This window comes from Acartia tonsa, chromosome 10 (genome assembly GCF_053477335.1).
Source record: "Acartia tonsa isolate MP-2025a chromosome 10, ASM5347733v1, whole genome shotgun sequence".
In the NCBI taxonomy this organism is placed as follows: Eukaryota; Metazoa; Arthropoda; class Copepoda; order Calanoida; family Acartiidae; genus Acartia; species Acartia tonsa.
This window is the reverse complement of record NC_137269.1, coordinates 29,731,073-29,747,757: the sequence shown is the minus strand read 5'-3', so window position 1 is coordinate 29,747,757 and position 16,685 is coordinate 29,731,073. Positions and strand designations below refer to the sequence as shown.

Here is a 16,685-nt window from a genome sequence, read left to right as displayed (position 1 = left end):
TAGACTCCATTACTTATGACACCACACGTTTACAGCCAACAGACCAACAAATAAGACTTATAAAGTAGATTTGCTTTTTATAATCGTCCGTCCTTACCTTTTCAATATAAACAACTTTGCTTTCCATAAATTTAGGAATATTGAATAGAACAGAGAACAAAGTTACAGGAATCAGATACCGAAATAACCGCTTTCTGAAAATTAGAGAAGATTATTTAGACCATTCTATAAAGTAGTAAAGTTTTTTTTTGCCTGTGGCTAAAAATTTCGAAAGTTACTGAACCTATTCAGTTCCCCAATTTGGAGAAGCTTCACATTTGTTAAGGGATGGTTTGGGGCTATTTTCTTCCCTTCTCTACCCCTTACAATATAGACATCCTAGAAGCTAGGGGCGCAACCGCTAATTATACTAAAAGTATCTCGATCTCGGTCTTTATATTGAAAACATTAGAAGGGTACAAACTTTCCCCTACTTTAAATTCCCCTAGGGGCAACAACCTTTATGCTCAGCGTTTTGAACAATATCTTTATCTTTAAAACAAAGTAGAATGATATCTGTCAGTCTCTTCGAATGAAGTTTACGATCTCGGTAACTACTGGAACGAGTTTGCTATGCTTTTCTGGGAGTATACCTACTAATAGGTTTCAAGCTACTTTCGGCTCTCGGGTGTTTTACCCCCACTTCCTCTTGGGCCGAAGCCACTCGATGCTAGGGGCAAAGCAACTAGTTTATAATAAAACAAGGATGACAACATCCATAAAAGCGAAGCATTGAAACTGTAGGACAAAAGGCAATTTACACTTATAAAGTGTCAGAACTGAATAATCAGAATATAAATGTATTAGAGTCAAAGCAAAATTGTAAGTAAATTTGTTGGAAAACTTCTTGATACAGGATAATGTTTATGGACATACTTACATTTTTAGGACTTGATTATAGAGTTGCCTCGCTTATAACATTATACTTTGTTGTCCCAGAAATCAATATATCAAAAATCAGATCAATCGGATAATTAGATCACATAAAAATTTGATGTTAAAAAAGTTAAAAATCAACATGTTTAAAATGGACGTACGGACTTTCTGGTAACGATTATAGAGTTACTTTGCTTTCTAACTCGTTCCTAACTCCTAAAGGAATCATCATGCAAAGTTTGAAATCGCTAGGACAATTCTAACATGCCTAAATTAACGAAAAGAGCTATCCGTTACGGACGGACGGACTTACCCTAATTATAGAAAAGCTTCGCTTTTAAAAATAATTTTGGGAAATGAATCTACATCATTGTAATGGAATTCGATAAATCTATATAACCTCAGGTTCACTGTACAAAATCATTTCCAATTTAGGAAACTTTAATTATATTTTTACATGTTACGAAAAATTGAAACGTTACATTTTTTAATATTTTATATTGAAAGCCAGAGATAATTTAAGGTATTTTTTTCAAAACTTGAATACATTTGACTTAATTTTTATAATCTTACTCATTCCAACATCATGACTTACGGACTGACGGACAGACAAAGTGGGTCATAGAGTAGCTTCGCTACTAAAACTAAAACTATGTTGATCGCTCTATGTAAATTCATATTTAGAAAGATTATCTAAACGGTCATTTAATTCTGATTTTGCTTTTCAGAGACAAAATGTAGATTTTAACCAGAAAACCCGCCTCATTAGCGTAAATTGCTTGTTGTTAGAGTGGTGTAGAGTTCGAGTTTGGACCACATCGCTACGTTAACAATATTACCTCTCACGAGATTGTTTAGTCCTTTGACACTGTACATAAATTGCTGCGATATCAAGGGCATGAAATAATAATAATTATGTTTAGAGAAAAAAAGGGGTATTGCCCAGAGCTGAATCTTTAGATGTGTAGCCGTTGCCGTAGCCGTGGACGTGGCCGTAGTCATCGCCACTGACAGTGCTGCCAATAAAACATGGATTTTTAAAGTTTTTACGTATTTTTATTATTTTTTTCTTCATATTTTTACTGAAAATTCAAAAAGTTGTTGAGATTTAAAGATTAATAGCCGTGGCCACGCGTAGCCAATTTGATTTAAAGATCGCTATTAGGTTAGTGGCTGTACCTCTGGCAGCGGCAACGGCTTCGCATTTAAAGATCCAGCTCAGAAAATCAACCAACAGTTCTCTCTTTAAATTTACCCTAGAAAATCATTACAGAATCAGCGAAAGTAGGACGGGGGAGGGGGGTTTATTGAATTGACCTTGTTACAGTGTAAGTAAAATATGTAATGCCAGAACAAAGAAATATAATGTACAATTGTAACGTAAATTTAATTAAACTAAAGGCATAAGCAAAGTAAAATGATTTAATTGTTCCTTCGTTTGTTTGTCAAATCGCTGAACCGTTTAGGTTTTGCTTTTCAGTAGTTGAATCTAATTTTCCCAAAATGTTTTTTAGATTAGTTTCCTATAGGATAACAAAAAAGGATGACAACATCCATAAGTAGCGAAGCTCAAAAATTATGAGTTGATATCGGGAAAAAATTACTATAAAGCAGTGTCATACAATAAACAGTAATCGTGGTAAAATCATCAAACCTTTAAAATCACGCAACCTTACAATCATGAATACTTAAAAATCTAGAAATCGATCTAACACCGCAACCAATAGACAAATCTTAATGAAACTTGATGGAAATATGTAGAACATGAGCATATTCAATCCCTGATAATTTCAGTCGTCAATCCTGAATAGGAATCGAGAAAACCATGAAAACCTAAAAATCGAAGAATCAGCTTTGTATCTTGAAACGTAGTTGAGAAAATCACGAAAACTTGAAAATCTAGGAATCGATCTAGCACCCCAAATAACAGACAGATGGACAAATAATGTATAGATTAGATGGGCATAGGTCATGAGAATATTCAATAAAATTTCAACTGTCTATCTTGAATAGTAGCCAAGTAAATCGCGTTTCCTCCATAGCGTTACGGACTGACTGACTGACTGACTGACGGACAGACAAAGTGAATTATAGAGTAGCTTCGCTACTAAAAATAACAAGGTAAATGAATTTTTGAATATGTAAATAATTGTTTCAAAAAAATATTAAAAGTGGGGTTTTACCCAGTCCTCTTTTGGGGAGAAGACCCTAAAGGCTCGGGGCATATTGTTTCATATTTTATCCATTTTAACACTCTACTTGTCATCAAATAGGAAAATTCGTCTAAGGCTTAGACAAATATAAAAAGCTGAAATGTATCTTTTTATATTAAAATACGACAAATGTTAAAATCACAAGAACAGTTACGTTCAATATTTGCAAATTTTTTTGGATAAAATCAAATTATGCATATCTACATCTTTAAAATCAGAATTTCTTATCTTTCAGTTAGGTTTGGATAGCCCCATTTGGTTATGATCTTGCAGGTTAAGGGCTCCATGTCCACACAGATGGCAGAAACAAACAGGAGCTATAGATAGGCATACTGACAAGAGATGCTGCGCAAAATGGTACAAAAAATGACGTCATACTATAAAGTTATCCAATGAGAGGCCAGTATACATTGTAATTGACCAATGGTAAAATATATACTCGCCTCTCATTGGTTATTTTATCATATGACGTCAATTTTTTTGTACCATTTTGCGCAGCATCCTGACAAGACTGTAATATAAGGTAGCAATGCTTTAAATGACAGATAACTTTAAAATGGGAGATGGGAGGGGGAAAATATTTGTATGGGAAGAAAAGCATCACAGTACTAAAAGACTGCGGACATTATATACATAGACTATAGAGTAGCTTTGCTTGAACTAACCTATCTGGTTACACTGAAATGAGATGCATTACATAGTTTCAGCTACTTTTTTTTACAATTGTCACTTTCAAGAAAATAGCAACATATGTTGTATATGGAGTTGAGTCAATAAAAATAATAATATAGGAATGGATATAGAATATAAGGGGATATTATGACCAGGAAAAAATGTCAACAATTTAAGTTGCTAACATATACATCATTTATTGGTCAGTTTATTCATCTAGTAGGAGAGGAGGGGTTGGGGTAAAGAGTGTTATTTTAGCCAAGTACAAGTTTCACTTTATTAAAGTACGTAATAATCTGGTGTAAGAACCAAGTAATAACAAATCAAATAGGCTACCGCATTAAAAAAGTACAGGGTGCGGCACCTTTATTTTAATCAAGCGGCACATAAGAATACAAAGTGCGGAACATAACAAAAACATGTTGCAGAACTTTTATAATACGTTGCTGCAATACAATGTGAGGGACACAACCCAATCTGTCCCAATTTTGTATCACTTTTGAAAAGTGCGATTCCTGTGACGTCATATACAAAGGGAATGGGGGAAGAAAATCTCTTCCCTTTTCTCCCATCTCTTTTGAAGAGATTTTCTTCCCCCCTTCCCTTTTTATATGACGTCACAAGAATCGCACTTTTCAAAAGTTATATAAAATTGGGACAGATTGGGTCTTCCCTTTTCTCCCATCTCTTTTGAAGAGATTTTTTCCCCTCCTTCCCTTTTTCTTTCCCAAAACGTATATGACGTAACTGGAATCGCACTTTTCAAAGTGATACAAAATTGGGACAGATTGGGTTGTGTCATGTGAGGCACTTACAAATTCTGGGGGTTTGTCAATGGAACAGGGTGCGTACTGAAAAAAATACAGGGTGCGGTGGCACTAAAAAAAAGAGACAAAAAACTGGTTTTAATCTTATGATTGTACATTTTATATCCGCGGAAAGCTGTTAATAACACAATAATACGAAATAACTATTCTAGAATAATGAATTGATGACTAATTTTCATGTTGAAATTTAATGACATTTTTCTGATAAAAATAATTTAATATATTTTTTAATATCTATGTCATGATGGTCGAATTATGTAATAACAAGGATGACAGCATATGTAAGTAGCGAAGACAAAGAAAATTATTGATGGAGAAACGGACAATGTTAGTTATAGAGAAAATGTTCAGTGATTTATCTTTAAATTGCAAATTTTTCAAAGATTTTATTTTTCATGGCAAATAATCTATCTTTTTGTATCTGCTAACCCCCATGTTAAAAAATGACCTTTTTTGTTCTTTGTATGGAACAATTGAAAAATTCTTTTATTCTATATACAACAAACAATCTTTAAAAAAATCTAAAAATAGAAAAAAAAACAAAAAAACATTTTTTTAATTAAAGTGTCTTTTTTTACTTAAAACCTTAAAATACAAATTTTCCAAACAAGAGAATGCTCAAAGTGCCATTTGTGACGTCATAAAAATACGTTTATAAAAGAGGGAGGAGAGAAAGTGGGAAAGGACACCCCCTATAAAAGAGATGGACTTTTATGACGTCACACATGACACTTTGAGCTTGCTCCTAAACAACCTTAGCTAAACAAATTGTCCAGAAAGATTCCTATTAGCAAAAATATTAATGAATTAAGACCTAATATTATAGCTTTTCAAGAGAACTATCTAGTAAAAGAGAAATTAGTATATTTTCGCTGATTTGAATGTTTTTTTTATGCTTTTTACTCAATACAATAAATGTATAAGTATAGATGTATAATCATTACAACTTTCTGCCTTTGTAAGGACTCGGCTTTTTTATATTTACAACGCTATTAGCTGATTACAAATACCTAACACAGAGTTGGTACAGGGTTCCCGCACTGTGGGCGGAGTAAAAAATATATATCATGTCCCCTCTATTATTTTACTTCAATGCAGCGAAAATTTGGTCATAAACTGGGTAATTTTGTTTTTGTATGAAGGGAGTAATAGATTACAGGCTTATTGGCCAGCAGAATTTTTAAACAATCTTACACAGCTATCTATCTCAAATAGAAAACGAGCAATTCTGCGTAGTTACAGTGACCTTTTACAACTAAAGAAACACAAAAATTTACAATTAAACTCTATAAAGACTCAAATGAAATTCTTAATTGTTGTATCATTTTTTATACCTTTTGCACATTTGGTCAGCTGTTTTTTAGAGATCTTAGATTTTTTACGGGCAGAATGACATATAAATATCGTGTTACTTTCAAATTATTACCTATGTGTAGATGCATCAGTCATGACTCTGTTGTAATCCAGAGGATGATAGACTGCTATGTATCTTTCTATTGCTATGGCCATCGTCATATAAACAGAACCTGAAATCAAAACATATAGGATTAATTATTTTCCTTTCGTAGGCCCGTTAGGTTTATATTCACGTTTTCGTGGACAATGTTAATTTAATACGTAGATATTATACTTGGATATGACAGGAGAAATTTTGCCGTCATTTTAAGTTGCTACTATAGTCCCCGTTTTTTGGTCAGTATGGTCTTCCAGTAGGATGGGAGGGAATGGGGTCAAAGGGTTGGACGTGGGGTAGCGTTATATTAGCCAGCTGGAATTACAATTTTATTAGAGAAGGCGAAAATCTAGTGCAATATCCAAGTAATTAATAACGCAAGGTTTATGTGATTTTTAGTCAGTGTAGCCAATCTTTTAAAACTAGTTATTTAAAGCTTTGTCTATTGATAAGTAATTGATCTTGTTTTTGGTTGTAATTTGTATTGTCATAGACAAGAAAATCTAATGAAATATTTGGCCATATCAGCCGCGGCAGCAGCCGCGTGGATAACCTTTAAAACAGCTGGATGTATAAACCTGTTGCTGTTCGTATTATTACGAGCCGTCTATTTAGTAAAGTTTTGTTTAACTGGCGGCTTACGCGCGGTTGCGGAGCCCTGAATTTAATCTTCTTCTCTTGCTTTGTTTTTTTCCTTTCATTAATTTTGCTAAGAAGATTAATTAATTTTGTTTCTACTTATTTTGTTATTAACTTACATTCTTTTAGTTTACCTACACATAAATAAAAACTTTTTAAATTCTTGGTTGATTTATTTTTAATCCTATTAATGAATGTAATTTTGCTATTTTAATAGCGGCCATTTTGCAAACGACAACAAGTACCAGCTGTAACCAACAACTGAATTAATTCGAATATTTGGTACTTTCAGCTGACTTTTTCGTGATTTTTGGAGGCAATGTTTTGTAGTAAAGATGAGAACACCGTAATAGAGTCTGACTGATTATGACGTAACAAAAAAAATTAGCCAATGAGAGGCCGTTATTGACTTATGGTAAAATTTAAAGTGGCCTCTCATTGGCTAATTTTTTTGTTACGTCATAATCAGTCAGACACTATAACTGTGTTCTAAAGATGACATTTCTATCTTGTCCCAAAATATATTAATTAAGATTTATTACGCTTGTTAGCTATAAGTTATTCCAGAAAAGTGCAAAATTTCGCAAAACCAATTATTATTAGTTAACACAAAAAGAGGAATACTCTGTGCATAATCACCTGTCAGAGCAATTGAGTTAAGGGGATGTAGAAAATGAGGGAAAGCGTACATCTCCCACCTCCAGTCCATTCCAAGACGCCTAAAAACAAGGACAAATATGTCAAAAAATGTTTAAAAAGGAAATCAATGTAAACAACAATCCCTTTCTATAATACAAAGTAGAACGATGTCTCTCTCCCTATCTATCTGTTTGTTTGTACTGAAGGATCTCGCTAACCGCTTAACTGATTTGTTTTCTTTAACAGGGTAGCTTCTCATATGTCCCGGGAAGGTTTAAAACTATTTCGTCGCTCGTATTTTTAAAATCCTTAGGATAAAGTAACAGGATGTGTGTGTGTTTGTCTGTGTGTTTGTATGTTTGTACCGAAGGATCTCGCTAACCGCTGAACCGATCGGGTTCTCCTTAACAGGGTAGATTCTCGGGAAGGTTTATAACTATTTTGAGGGAGGGTACCACCACCCTCCCTAAAGAAATCAAATTTTTTTTTAATTTCTCGATTTTAGAAAGAAAGTTCAACGAAAAATAAACGTCAAACGCAAAATAGCCATATTTTAAATATATAAAAAAAAATTTAAAGTGCCACCAGAGGCCTCTAGGGGCGTAGCCGCTAGTAAATCATATGCGATTAAATATATATATAAAAAGAATATCGTCAGCTAGAAATCCCTTTTTAAAAGTTGGATGGATCATTGTGTCTGACAGTCCATATAGGGTAATAAATATTTTAAACAAGAATGACAACATCCATAAAAGTGAAGCACTGAAACGGTAAGACAAACGGACATTATCACTTGTATAGTGTCAGAACTGAATAATCAGAATATAAATGTATAAGAGTCAAAGCAAAATTGTAAGTAAATTTGTTGAAATAATGCTTGATACAGGATAATGTTTATGGACATACTTACATTTTTAGGACTTGATTATAGAGTTGCTTCGCTTATTACATTATACTTTGTTGTCCCAGCAATCATTATACAAAAAAATCAAATCAATCCGATGATTAGATCACATAAAAATTTGTTGTTAAAAAAGTTAAAAAATCAACATGTTTAAAATGGACGTACGGACATTTTTGTAATTATTATAGAGTTGCTACGCTTTATAAATCGTACCTAACTACTAAAGGAATCACCATGCATCATATGAAACCGACAGGACAATTCTTACATGCCTAAATAAACGAAAAAAGCTATCCGTTACGGACGTACGGACGGACGTACAGACGGACCGACCCTAAGCTTCGCTTTTAATAATAAAAACATAAGAACTCACATGGTGTTAAGAGCATAATTTAATATATAAAATAGATATTATTATAACCTTTTTTGTGTTTTATATTATTGTAATTAAATATTAATGGTTTTATGTATTATTTTATTCAACATTTTCAATAAATAATGAATATAATAATAAAAACAATTTAAAAATGTCAACATGGAATATTGAATATCTGAAAAAGGATTTCCACTTGATTTGTTTTCTTCCTACCATACCAGCAGATTCTTCTCTAGCTGTCTAGGATTTTAAGACAACTCCAACCCACCCCTCCCACCTTTAGGAATCTTAATTAACCCATAATAATTTATAAATCCTTCTCCAGGGAGGGTTGACCTCCCACAAAATGGACATATTGTCCATAAATCAATATTAATCCCCCCTTAAAAAGGGTAACTCTATCGTTTATTAACGAATTGTAGAATTTTAGAAGACAAACATATAAGAATTCGGGAATAGACCCTTTCGTGACATCGCACCTTAAGGGGCGATTTGTCGTGTTTTTAAAATGGCTTTTAAAGGTTAGGTTAGGTGATTGCCCCACAGGGTTTAGTAATTGGCCCCGCAGGGTTAGAGCCCCCCGAAGGGGCTAGAAATAGAAGAAACCCTACTGTGAAAAATACGAAGAATCGCCCCTTAAGGTGCGATGTCACAAAAGGGACTATACCCAAGAATTCTTATAATAGAATTCTGTTGAATGGTACTTAATCAATAATCTAAAGGGATAAGACAAAGGCCGATAAATTGATGTACAGTACACGTCCAATGATATATAAAATTAATCCTTCTGTAGATTACAAGTAGTGGTAGAAACGTTTAGACACTCAACTTAATGAACATTAGTGATGCAATAGAAGATTTTGGTAGCGGGACAAAGTGTCCCAAAAATCAGCCATGTGACGTCAAAAAAATGAGGGAGATGAGAGGAAAAGTGGGAACGAAAACCCCTAAAAAAGAGATGGATAATTCCTCATTTTATCGCGTCACATGGCTGATTTTTTAGACGCTTTGTCTCGCTACAGATTTTGCAGTATGGCTTAGAACCTGTTATAATTCAGAGTAAATTCGTAGCCATACTGGAAAAATATTCTAGAAAAAAAATCAATATTGAAAATATGCGAAGCCCAACTTTTTTGTATTTAAATATTTTCTGGTACAGCATGTGACAAACCATGTGACCAGTACATAGTATACATACACCAGTACATAGTTTGGTAGCATCACATTTTCTGTTGGTGGAATTCACAAAACCCTTTTTATATTTTTTTCTAATTAATGAAAGGGGAATAGTTCCTTTCGTGGCAACGCCTCTTTAGGGGCGATTCGTCGTATTTTTAAAATGGCTTTTTGTAGGTTATTTTAGGTTAGGTTAGGATATATTGGGTTAGGTGATTGCTCTACAGGGTTAGGCAATTGGCCCCGCAGGGTTAGAGCTAGAAATAGGAGAAAACCTATTGTGAAAAATACGAAGAATAGCCCCTTAAGGTGCGTGGCCACGAAAAAGACTATACCCAATGAAAGTATCAATGCAGCTCATACCAATAACGAAATTAATTCGGAAAAAATCACTAAACCTATATGTGTTTTTCAGCTGTCGTTGGGGGGCAATACATCGTAAAATTTACGACCTCTCCATTTGCCCCCCAAATATTATTTTAGATTTAATTCCCTTGTTGGTTATACCTTATTCCTGGTATCAATGGCTGATAAATAACTAGTGATATTGTAATAATTTCATGATTACATTAGATATGACTTTGTTGATATTTTAACAACTCAAAAGATTGACTGGGGCGATTACATGGCTAATTGCATTTGATCTGTAATACAAAATAGAACGATGGCTTACCGTTCGGTCGTTCGTTTCTGCTTTTCAGGGACTATATCGACAGACCCTGTAATAGTTTAAGCTATTTTTCATCAAAGGGGTAGGGGATTAATTCTGATATATTTTCAAAACTTCAGGGGGTATAACCCCTCCACCCCCTCCCAATCCAGACGTTCTTTAAGGACGAATCCATCAGTTTGAAATAAATAAATCATTTGTTATACAGTTATCCTTTTTTCTTTTGAAAAAAAAATGGTTAGATTATTTCTCATTAGCTACTTATGATCCTTGTATTTTTTTAGTTATGGGGGGAGGGATTATGTGCCTCCAATGACAATAAAATGTATTTTACTTTTATTTCCTCTGTCTCTTTTTTTCTAAGGAAATAAATTAATACATACTTCTGCAAATCTCTTTTTTAGTTGCGAAGCTTAGATGTCATTTTGCATGTTGGCCGGTCCGAAAGGAGAGAAAAATGGTAAGAAGGTTGTGGAGAAATCTCACCTAGAATTGTTTGTCAGAATCAACTTCCCTTTTCTCTGATTTTAACAAATTATTTTCTTCATTTTAAGAAATTACCTCGTATTTAATATATTTCTGGTAAGATTTTGTAGTAATTTTGCAGCGGGAACGAAAATGAATATTATTGTAATACTTTTTTGTTTAAGACCCAAGAATTGTAATGCCCTGGCCAACAAACATAAATCACAGATTATGTTTCAATGAACAATGTTTTTCTTCTTGGTTAAAAAAAGCTGTGTTAATTTTGGACAAAATCATTCAGTATCTATTAGTTGGAAAGATCAATGGGATATCAGATTGTACACAAAAAATGTTTTTCTGTTCAAGAAAAACAGCATAAAGGTCGTCATAGTGGTAGGGGTGATATATGCAGCAAAAACACCACAACCTCATGAAAACATTTAATGGAATGCCATAGCCAGCCCAAAATTCATATATAAAACATATACCAAACTCTGACCCCCCCCCCCCCCTCCTAATGACAATTTAACCCAAACTAACACCCCAAAATCTATAAAATCCAGACAAAAAATGTACGCCATGGTCCAAGGCCCTTTGTTGTCAAAAATCCGGTGAATCTAAGACCTTTAATGTACGAAAATTTAGTTAAGTCAGACAAGTCTACCTTTATTTAATGCCATACCGTCGACATTCAATTACAGGTTTTAAGCATTTCATCATATTTGGCCTGAAAAAACAGGATTGAAATGACCAATTAACCAACTTCAAGTCCGACCAATAATGGGTTACTTATAGAGCAGCTTCTCCAGCAAAAATCCTGGTTGAGTACGAGGATTAAGCACAAAGTTTTGCAATTCAATTAACTACTGGATCATATAACCACGACAAGAACATTTGTCCATAAGTATCGCAGCATTATCAAATTTATAATTTTCTGGATAAAATAATGACTGTAAGTTGTGGTAGAGAATGAAAAAAAAAATATTTCATTATTTTTTTTTTTGACACATGACCTACAGATCGACGGACTAAATAAATCATTGACTGAATGCTCATGTGTATTAGTACAGGGAATCGTGACTAATAATTTTAGCTGTAAATCTTAGATAAAGATAGAAAATCACATTTTCCTAATAGAATCACGAACTTCCTGAAGAATAGAGCATTTTATGACAGAGAAGCTTCTCTACTATGTAATGAGTTACTCATTTATTTTCTACTAGCGGCTACGCCCCTAGAAGCCTCTAGGGGCACTGGTAGGAGGGGGAAATGTCGACCTCCTCCCATTTTAAATTTGAGTTTCAAAAGAGTTTTTAAAAATATTTTATAGGGGGGAGGGGGGTGAAGACACCCTCTTCAAAAATAGTTTAAAACCTTCCCAGGACCTATAAGAAGCTTCACTGTAAAGGAGAACTATGTCGGTTCAGCGGTTAGCGAGATCCTTCGGGACAGACAAAAAACGCTTACTACTTTATATAATAGGATGAACAATTAAAAAATTTTTACATTACCAAAAATGCTAGTTGTAGAGTATCTTTGCTCATTAAAAGTCCATTTAGACAACATTCAGGGGATATAGATTGAGTTAGCGTTGAGTAAATACAGTTTACAATTCTATTCAACTTCAAAATTAATTCTCTTCTAACATCTATCATCATGGTTGCCAGATAAATGAGATCAAAGGTGGCCAATGTGAACAACACTGTTCCTCCTGAGTGCATCTAACACCATTGTTGCCAGATATTTGAGTTAAAAGGAGGCCAATATAAACAACACTGTACCTGAGAGCATCTATCATTCTGGTTGCCATGGGATTGAGCTCAAATAAGACTAGGGTGACCAAAACTGTAACGGAGGGCATCTAACATCATGGTTGTAGATAAATGAGATCAAATAATACTAGGGTGATCAACACTGTACCTGAGCGCATCTAACATCCTAGTTGCCAGATAATTTAGATAAAAGGAGGCCAATGTAAACAACACTGTATCTAACATCATGGCTGCCATGGATAAACAAGATCAAAAGAGGCCAATGTGATCAATACTGTACCTGAGTGCATCTAGCATCATGGTTGCCAGATAAATGAGATCAAAGGAGGCCAGAGTGACCAACAGCTGATTGAATGATGAAGACAAATCTCGTCTGCTCAACAAGAATATACTCAGTGCATTGCCAGTGCTTCCTAAAATAAACAAGGACAATTACATTCAATTACAGCTTTTAAAAAATCTTAATCCCAATATATTTATATAATTAATCTTTAAAGAAATATCTTTTAAAGTAAGAGATTTATTTAAAGATTTAGAGTTTTATTTCTAAATCCGAACATTATTGTTTTATTATATAAATATACGTTGAGACAAAATCTGTGGAAAATTGGTGAAATCAGTTTTTTCACCATTGAATAAGTGTTTGCAACCCTAGAAGGATACCTTAACAACCAGTAGAAATAAAATCTTTTCAGAGATCTAGCCTTGTGCAGCTGCTAATTTACATCCGTGAATTGACGGATTATCACTTAAGAAACAGGTTTAGACATCCAACTGAGTTAATTATTAACGCGCGTTGATTTCCACCTTACTTAACCTTACCTAACTTATTTAGAATCACAAAAACAAATATGTATACTTAAAACATAATAAGAAAATTTGGGTTGGACTGGGTGCAGGGAAGTCAACTGACGAAATAAAATATTATTTGAAAAGTTAGATAGGAAAAGGATGCAACTTTTATAACTTTATTTATTATTTTTATTTGTTGACGTTGATTTGATATCCTAATATCATGTTTGTACGTCCGTTCATCTGTCTGTTTTCTTTCATATCTGGCAAAATATCTTATTTACCGCTTGGCCAAGTACGTTCTAGAATTTATATTTTAAAATAAAAATAAGAGGATGTCTCTGTGTCTGTCTGTAGCCTAAGAGATCACCATCTGCTTCCCTGCATTATTTTCCTTTACAATGAAGCTTCTTGTAGGTCCAATGAAGGTTTATAACTATTTGTGGGAGAAGGGGGTACATCCACCATACCAAAACAAATCTTCCATAGAAAAATAATCCCGCATTTTTCCTAATCTCACTTTTGAAGTCATGAATCAGTAGTTACTTTTTACAAAGTTCCTAACGAGGTGAAGCACAGACTCGCACCTGACACCTAAGGGCAGGTTTTTACCTAGAATGGTGACAGTTAGCTGAACTACACCCACCAGCCAGAAGCTCAAACTGTCCAACATAAGTTTATCCTGTATAAACCAAAAAACTTTATTCATTTTATCATCAACTGACGGCTGCGCACCTAGAATCTTAATAAGAATTATTATTGTTTAAGCTGATTTTAAGAGGAATTAAAAAACCTTCACCCCTTCCCCTGTAATAGAAAAGTATTTTTATTCATATGCTGTATAAATGCTGTATTGTATATGCGTAGTATTAAGATTTCAAGGAAAAATATTTTTTAAAACTATGAATTGAGAAGTATAATTTTAGACGTGCAGTTACTCTTTAATAATCCCATGTACGTAAATCTGTCATTGCGTCGATCATTACCCACCTCCACTCTCTTCCTTTTATCTGTTTTTGTTGTTTATTTATTACTTTAGTTAGGTTAATTGGGTAGCAACGCAGGATTAGGGCCCAACGATGGAGTTAGTTATTTGGAAGAAAAAAAGTCCCCCCCCCCTCCTATAATATCAATTAAATAAAAAAATAAGGAGGCCTAATTGCTTGATAGGCCCTATGAGGAAAAGGGCTGATATATTAATTTATTTTGGCTGTGCTATCTATGGACCTAATTATCCTTGTAAGATAAAACATACAGCATACAACACAATGAATAAAATCTTCAAACAACCTAATTCTCTTTGATATTTTCATAGTAGACATTAACTTTAATCTTTGTCTCTTACATTTTCTATTTAAATATAACTTTTTAAATATTTCCACGATATCATAATACATAAATTATACTAAAACAAGGAAAATCTGTTCCATAAGAAGCGCGGCATGATATGTACGTTCAGCAGCTTGAAGCTTGCAGCCTTTAAAATTCATAGATTTTTGGAGATATTAGTTACCAGGAACATTTTACCCTGAACTGCACTAAATCCAAATTTTCAGATTTGTTTGCTTTTATAATTCTACTCTATAACACAATAAAAAACATTCATTCAATCAAAACTTTACAATTATAAATACAAAAGTTGAAAGAACAAATTTAAAGAACAAAAAGAAAAAATTAGATATTTTTTTCTTACTGCATTTTTGTGTATCAAACATGTCCTAAAACTCCAAATATCAACTTACTAAGACGTATTATAAAGGTGTTAAACACCTTCAATCCCCTTCAATCCATAAAAGATATATTTGGAAAACATTTAAAATTAGGGTGTCTTCCTTCAAAGTGCAAGCGGAGTACTGACCCCCATCCCCCTTTTTGATTTTTTAATTTAAAAAACCCTCCGGGACTAACCATTACCCAATGTAACCTAACCCAACAGAACTTAAAGTAATAACCAAACAAACGAAAAACTAGCCCCCTTTCCTTATGTAGAATTTATATAAAAAAAAAGGGTAGAAGTGTGGTCTGTGCTCAACAAAGCACTTTGAGGAAAAATTTGCTGATTTTCCAGTTTATATAGTAGCTTCGCTTTCAGAGGGAAAAAAATGCATACAAAGAAAGTTTAAGATATATTGTGACAACAAAATTAAAGGAAATATGATATGGATAATCCATGAATTATATCCAACCTTTTTAAAACTTTTGTGCTGTCATTAGAATAACATAATAAATTCTCAATGATATCTAAGCTTTTATTTTCGTGGGATAAAAAAACTGGGAATTTAACTTGGGGGGGGGGGGGGGAAGGGGTAAAATGACATAAATAATTACTGCCCCCCCCCCCCCTATCAAAGTTTTTACCCCAGTGATAATTCCCCCCGTCACCACCTATTGTTTTGAAAGAGGGTAAAAACACAATATTTTGGGTGTAAAATAAAAAAAAGTTATAAAACAAAGAACATTAAATTTCTTGAAGGGGGGGGGGGGGGGCGGGGGTATCAAAGGTTTTAAACCCTCCAAAATTTTTGGGGGGTATGGTACTCCAAAAACTGTAGGCAGTGCCAATGGGGGTATATGTAAGTTTATAGTAACAATGCTTTTTGTTTGGTACATGTCGATACCATGTCAGCTATTGCCACCTTTTTTCAAATACCATAACGTCAAATATAAAGGAAAACAAATTAAGATGAAAAAAATAGTATACTATAGTAGTACATCAACAAACATACAGATATTTTTTATGAAAAACTAAATATATAAGCGTAACAAGAAATATAGAATTGTACAATTTTATCTTTATACTGTCAAAAGCTTTAAATAAATTATGGGGTAAAAAGCCAGCTGTGCGTATCATTAATGGAGTATATGAAAATCTGGTGCAACATCCAAGTATTTATATGTCGATTCTTTGCTTATAAGTTATAAGAATAATAATTTGAGAGGAATTTACAGGAAAGTTGTTCTTGAGAGAGAACCTGATCGAAAGCAGCATGTTTAACAGATAAGGAAAGACACAATTGCTTGTAGATTTGCTTCTCTTCTAGAAAAATTGTCTTCTTTAAAGTTACATCTACATTCTATATACTGTTTAATTTATTCCAAATTCAATCGAGTCTTACCTTCAAATACAAATTTGAAATTTAATTTTATTTCATAACATTTTTCAAAGAAAAGT

General features: G+C 33.5%; 1 protein-coding gene across 1 annotated transcript in view; it reads right to left on the bottom strand.

Annotated features, from left to right (window-relative positions):
• Positions 1-14,219, bottom strand: part of LOC145329824 (FMRFamide receptor-like) — a 36,767-nt gene extending 22,548 nt beyond the window's left edge. Inside the window, exons 1-5 of the mRNA XM_080174226.1 lie at positions 14,126-14,219; positions 13,002-13,134; positions 7,359-7,438; positions 6,054-6,153; positions 98-194 (exon numbers count right to left, since the gene is read on the bottom strand). Coding sequence (XP_080030352.1) covers positions 98-194; positions 6,054-6,153; positions 7,359-7,438; positions 13,002-13,134; positions 14,126-14,186 — 471 coding nt within the window. The 5' untranslated portion in view covers positions 14,187-14,219. The remainder of the gene's footprint in view (positions 1-97; positions 195-6,053; positions 6,154-7,358; positions 7,439-13,001; positions 13,135-14,125) is intronic.
• Between the last annotated feature and the right edge of the window lie 2,466 nt (positions 14,220-16,685).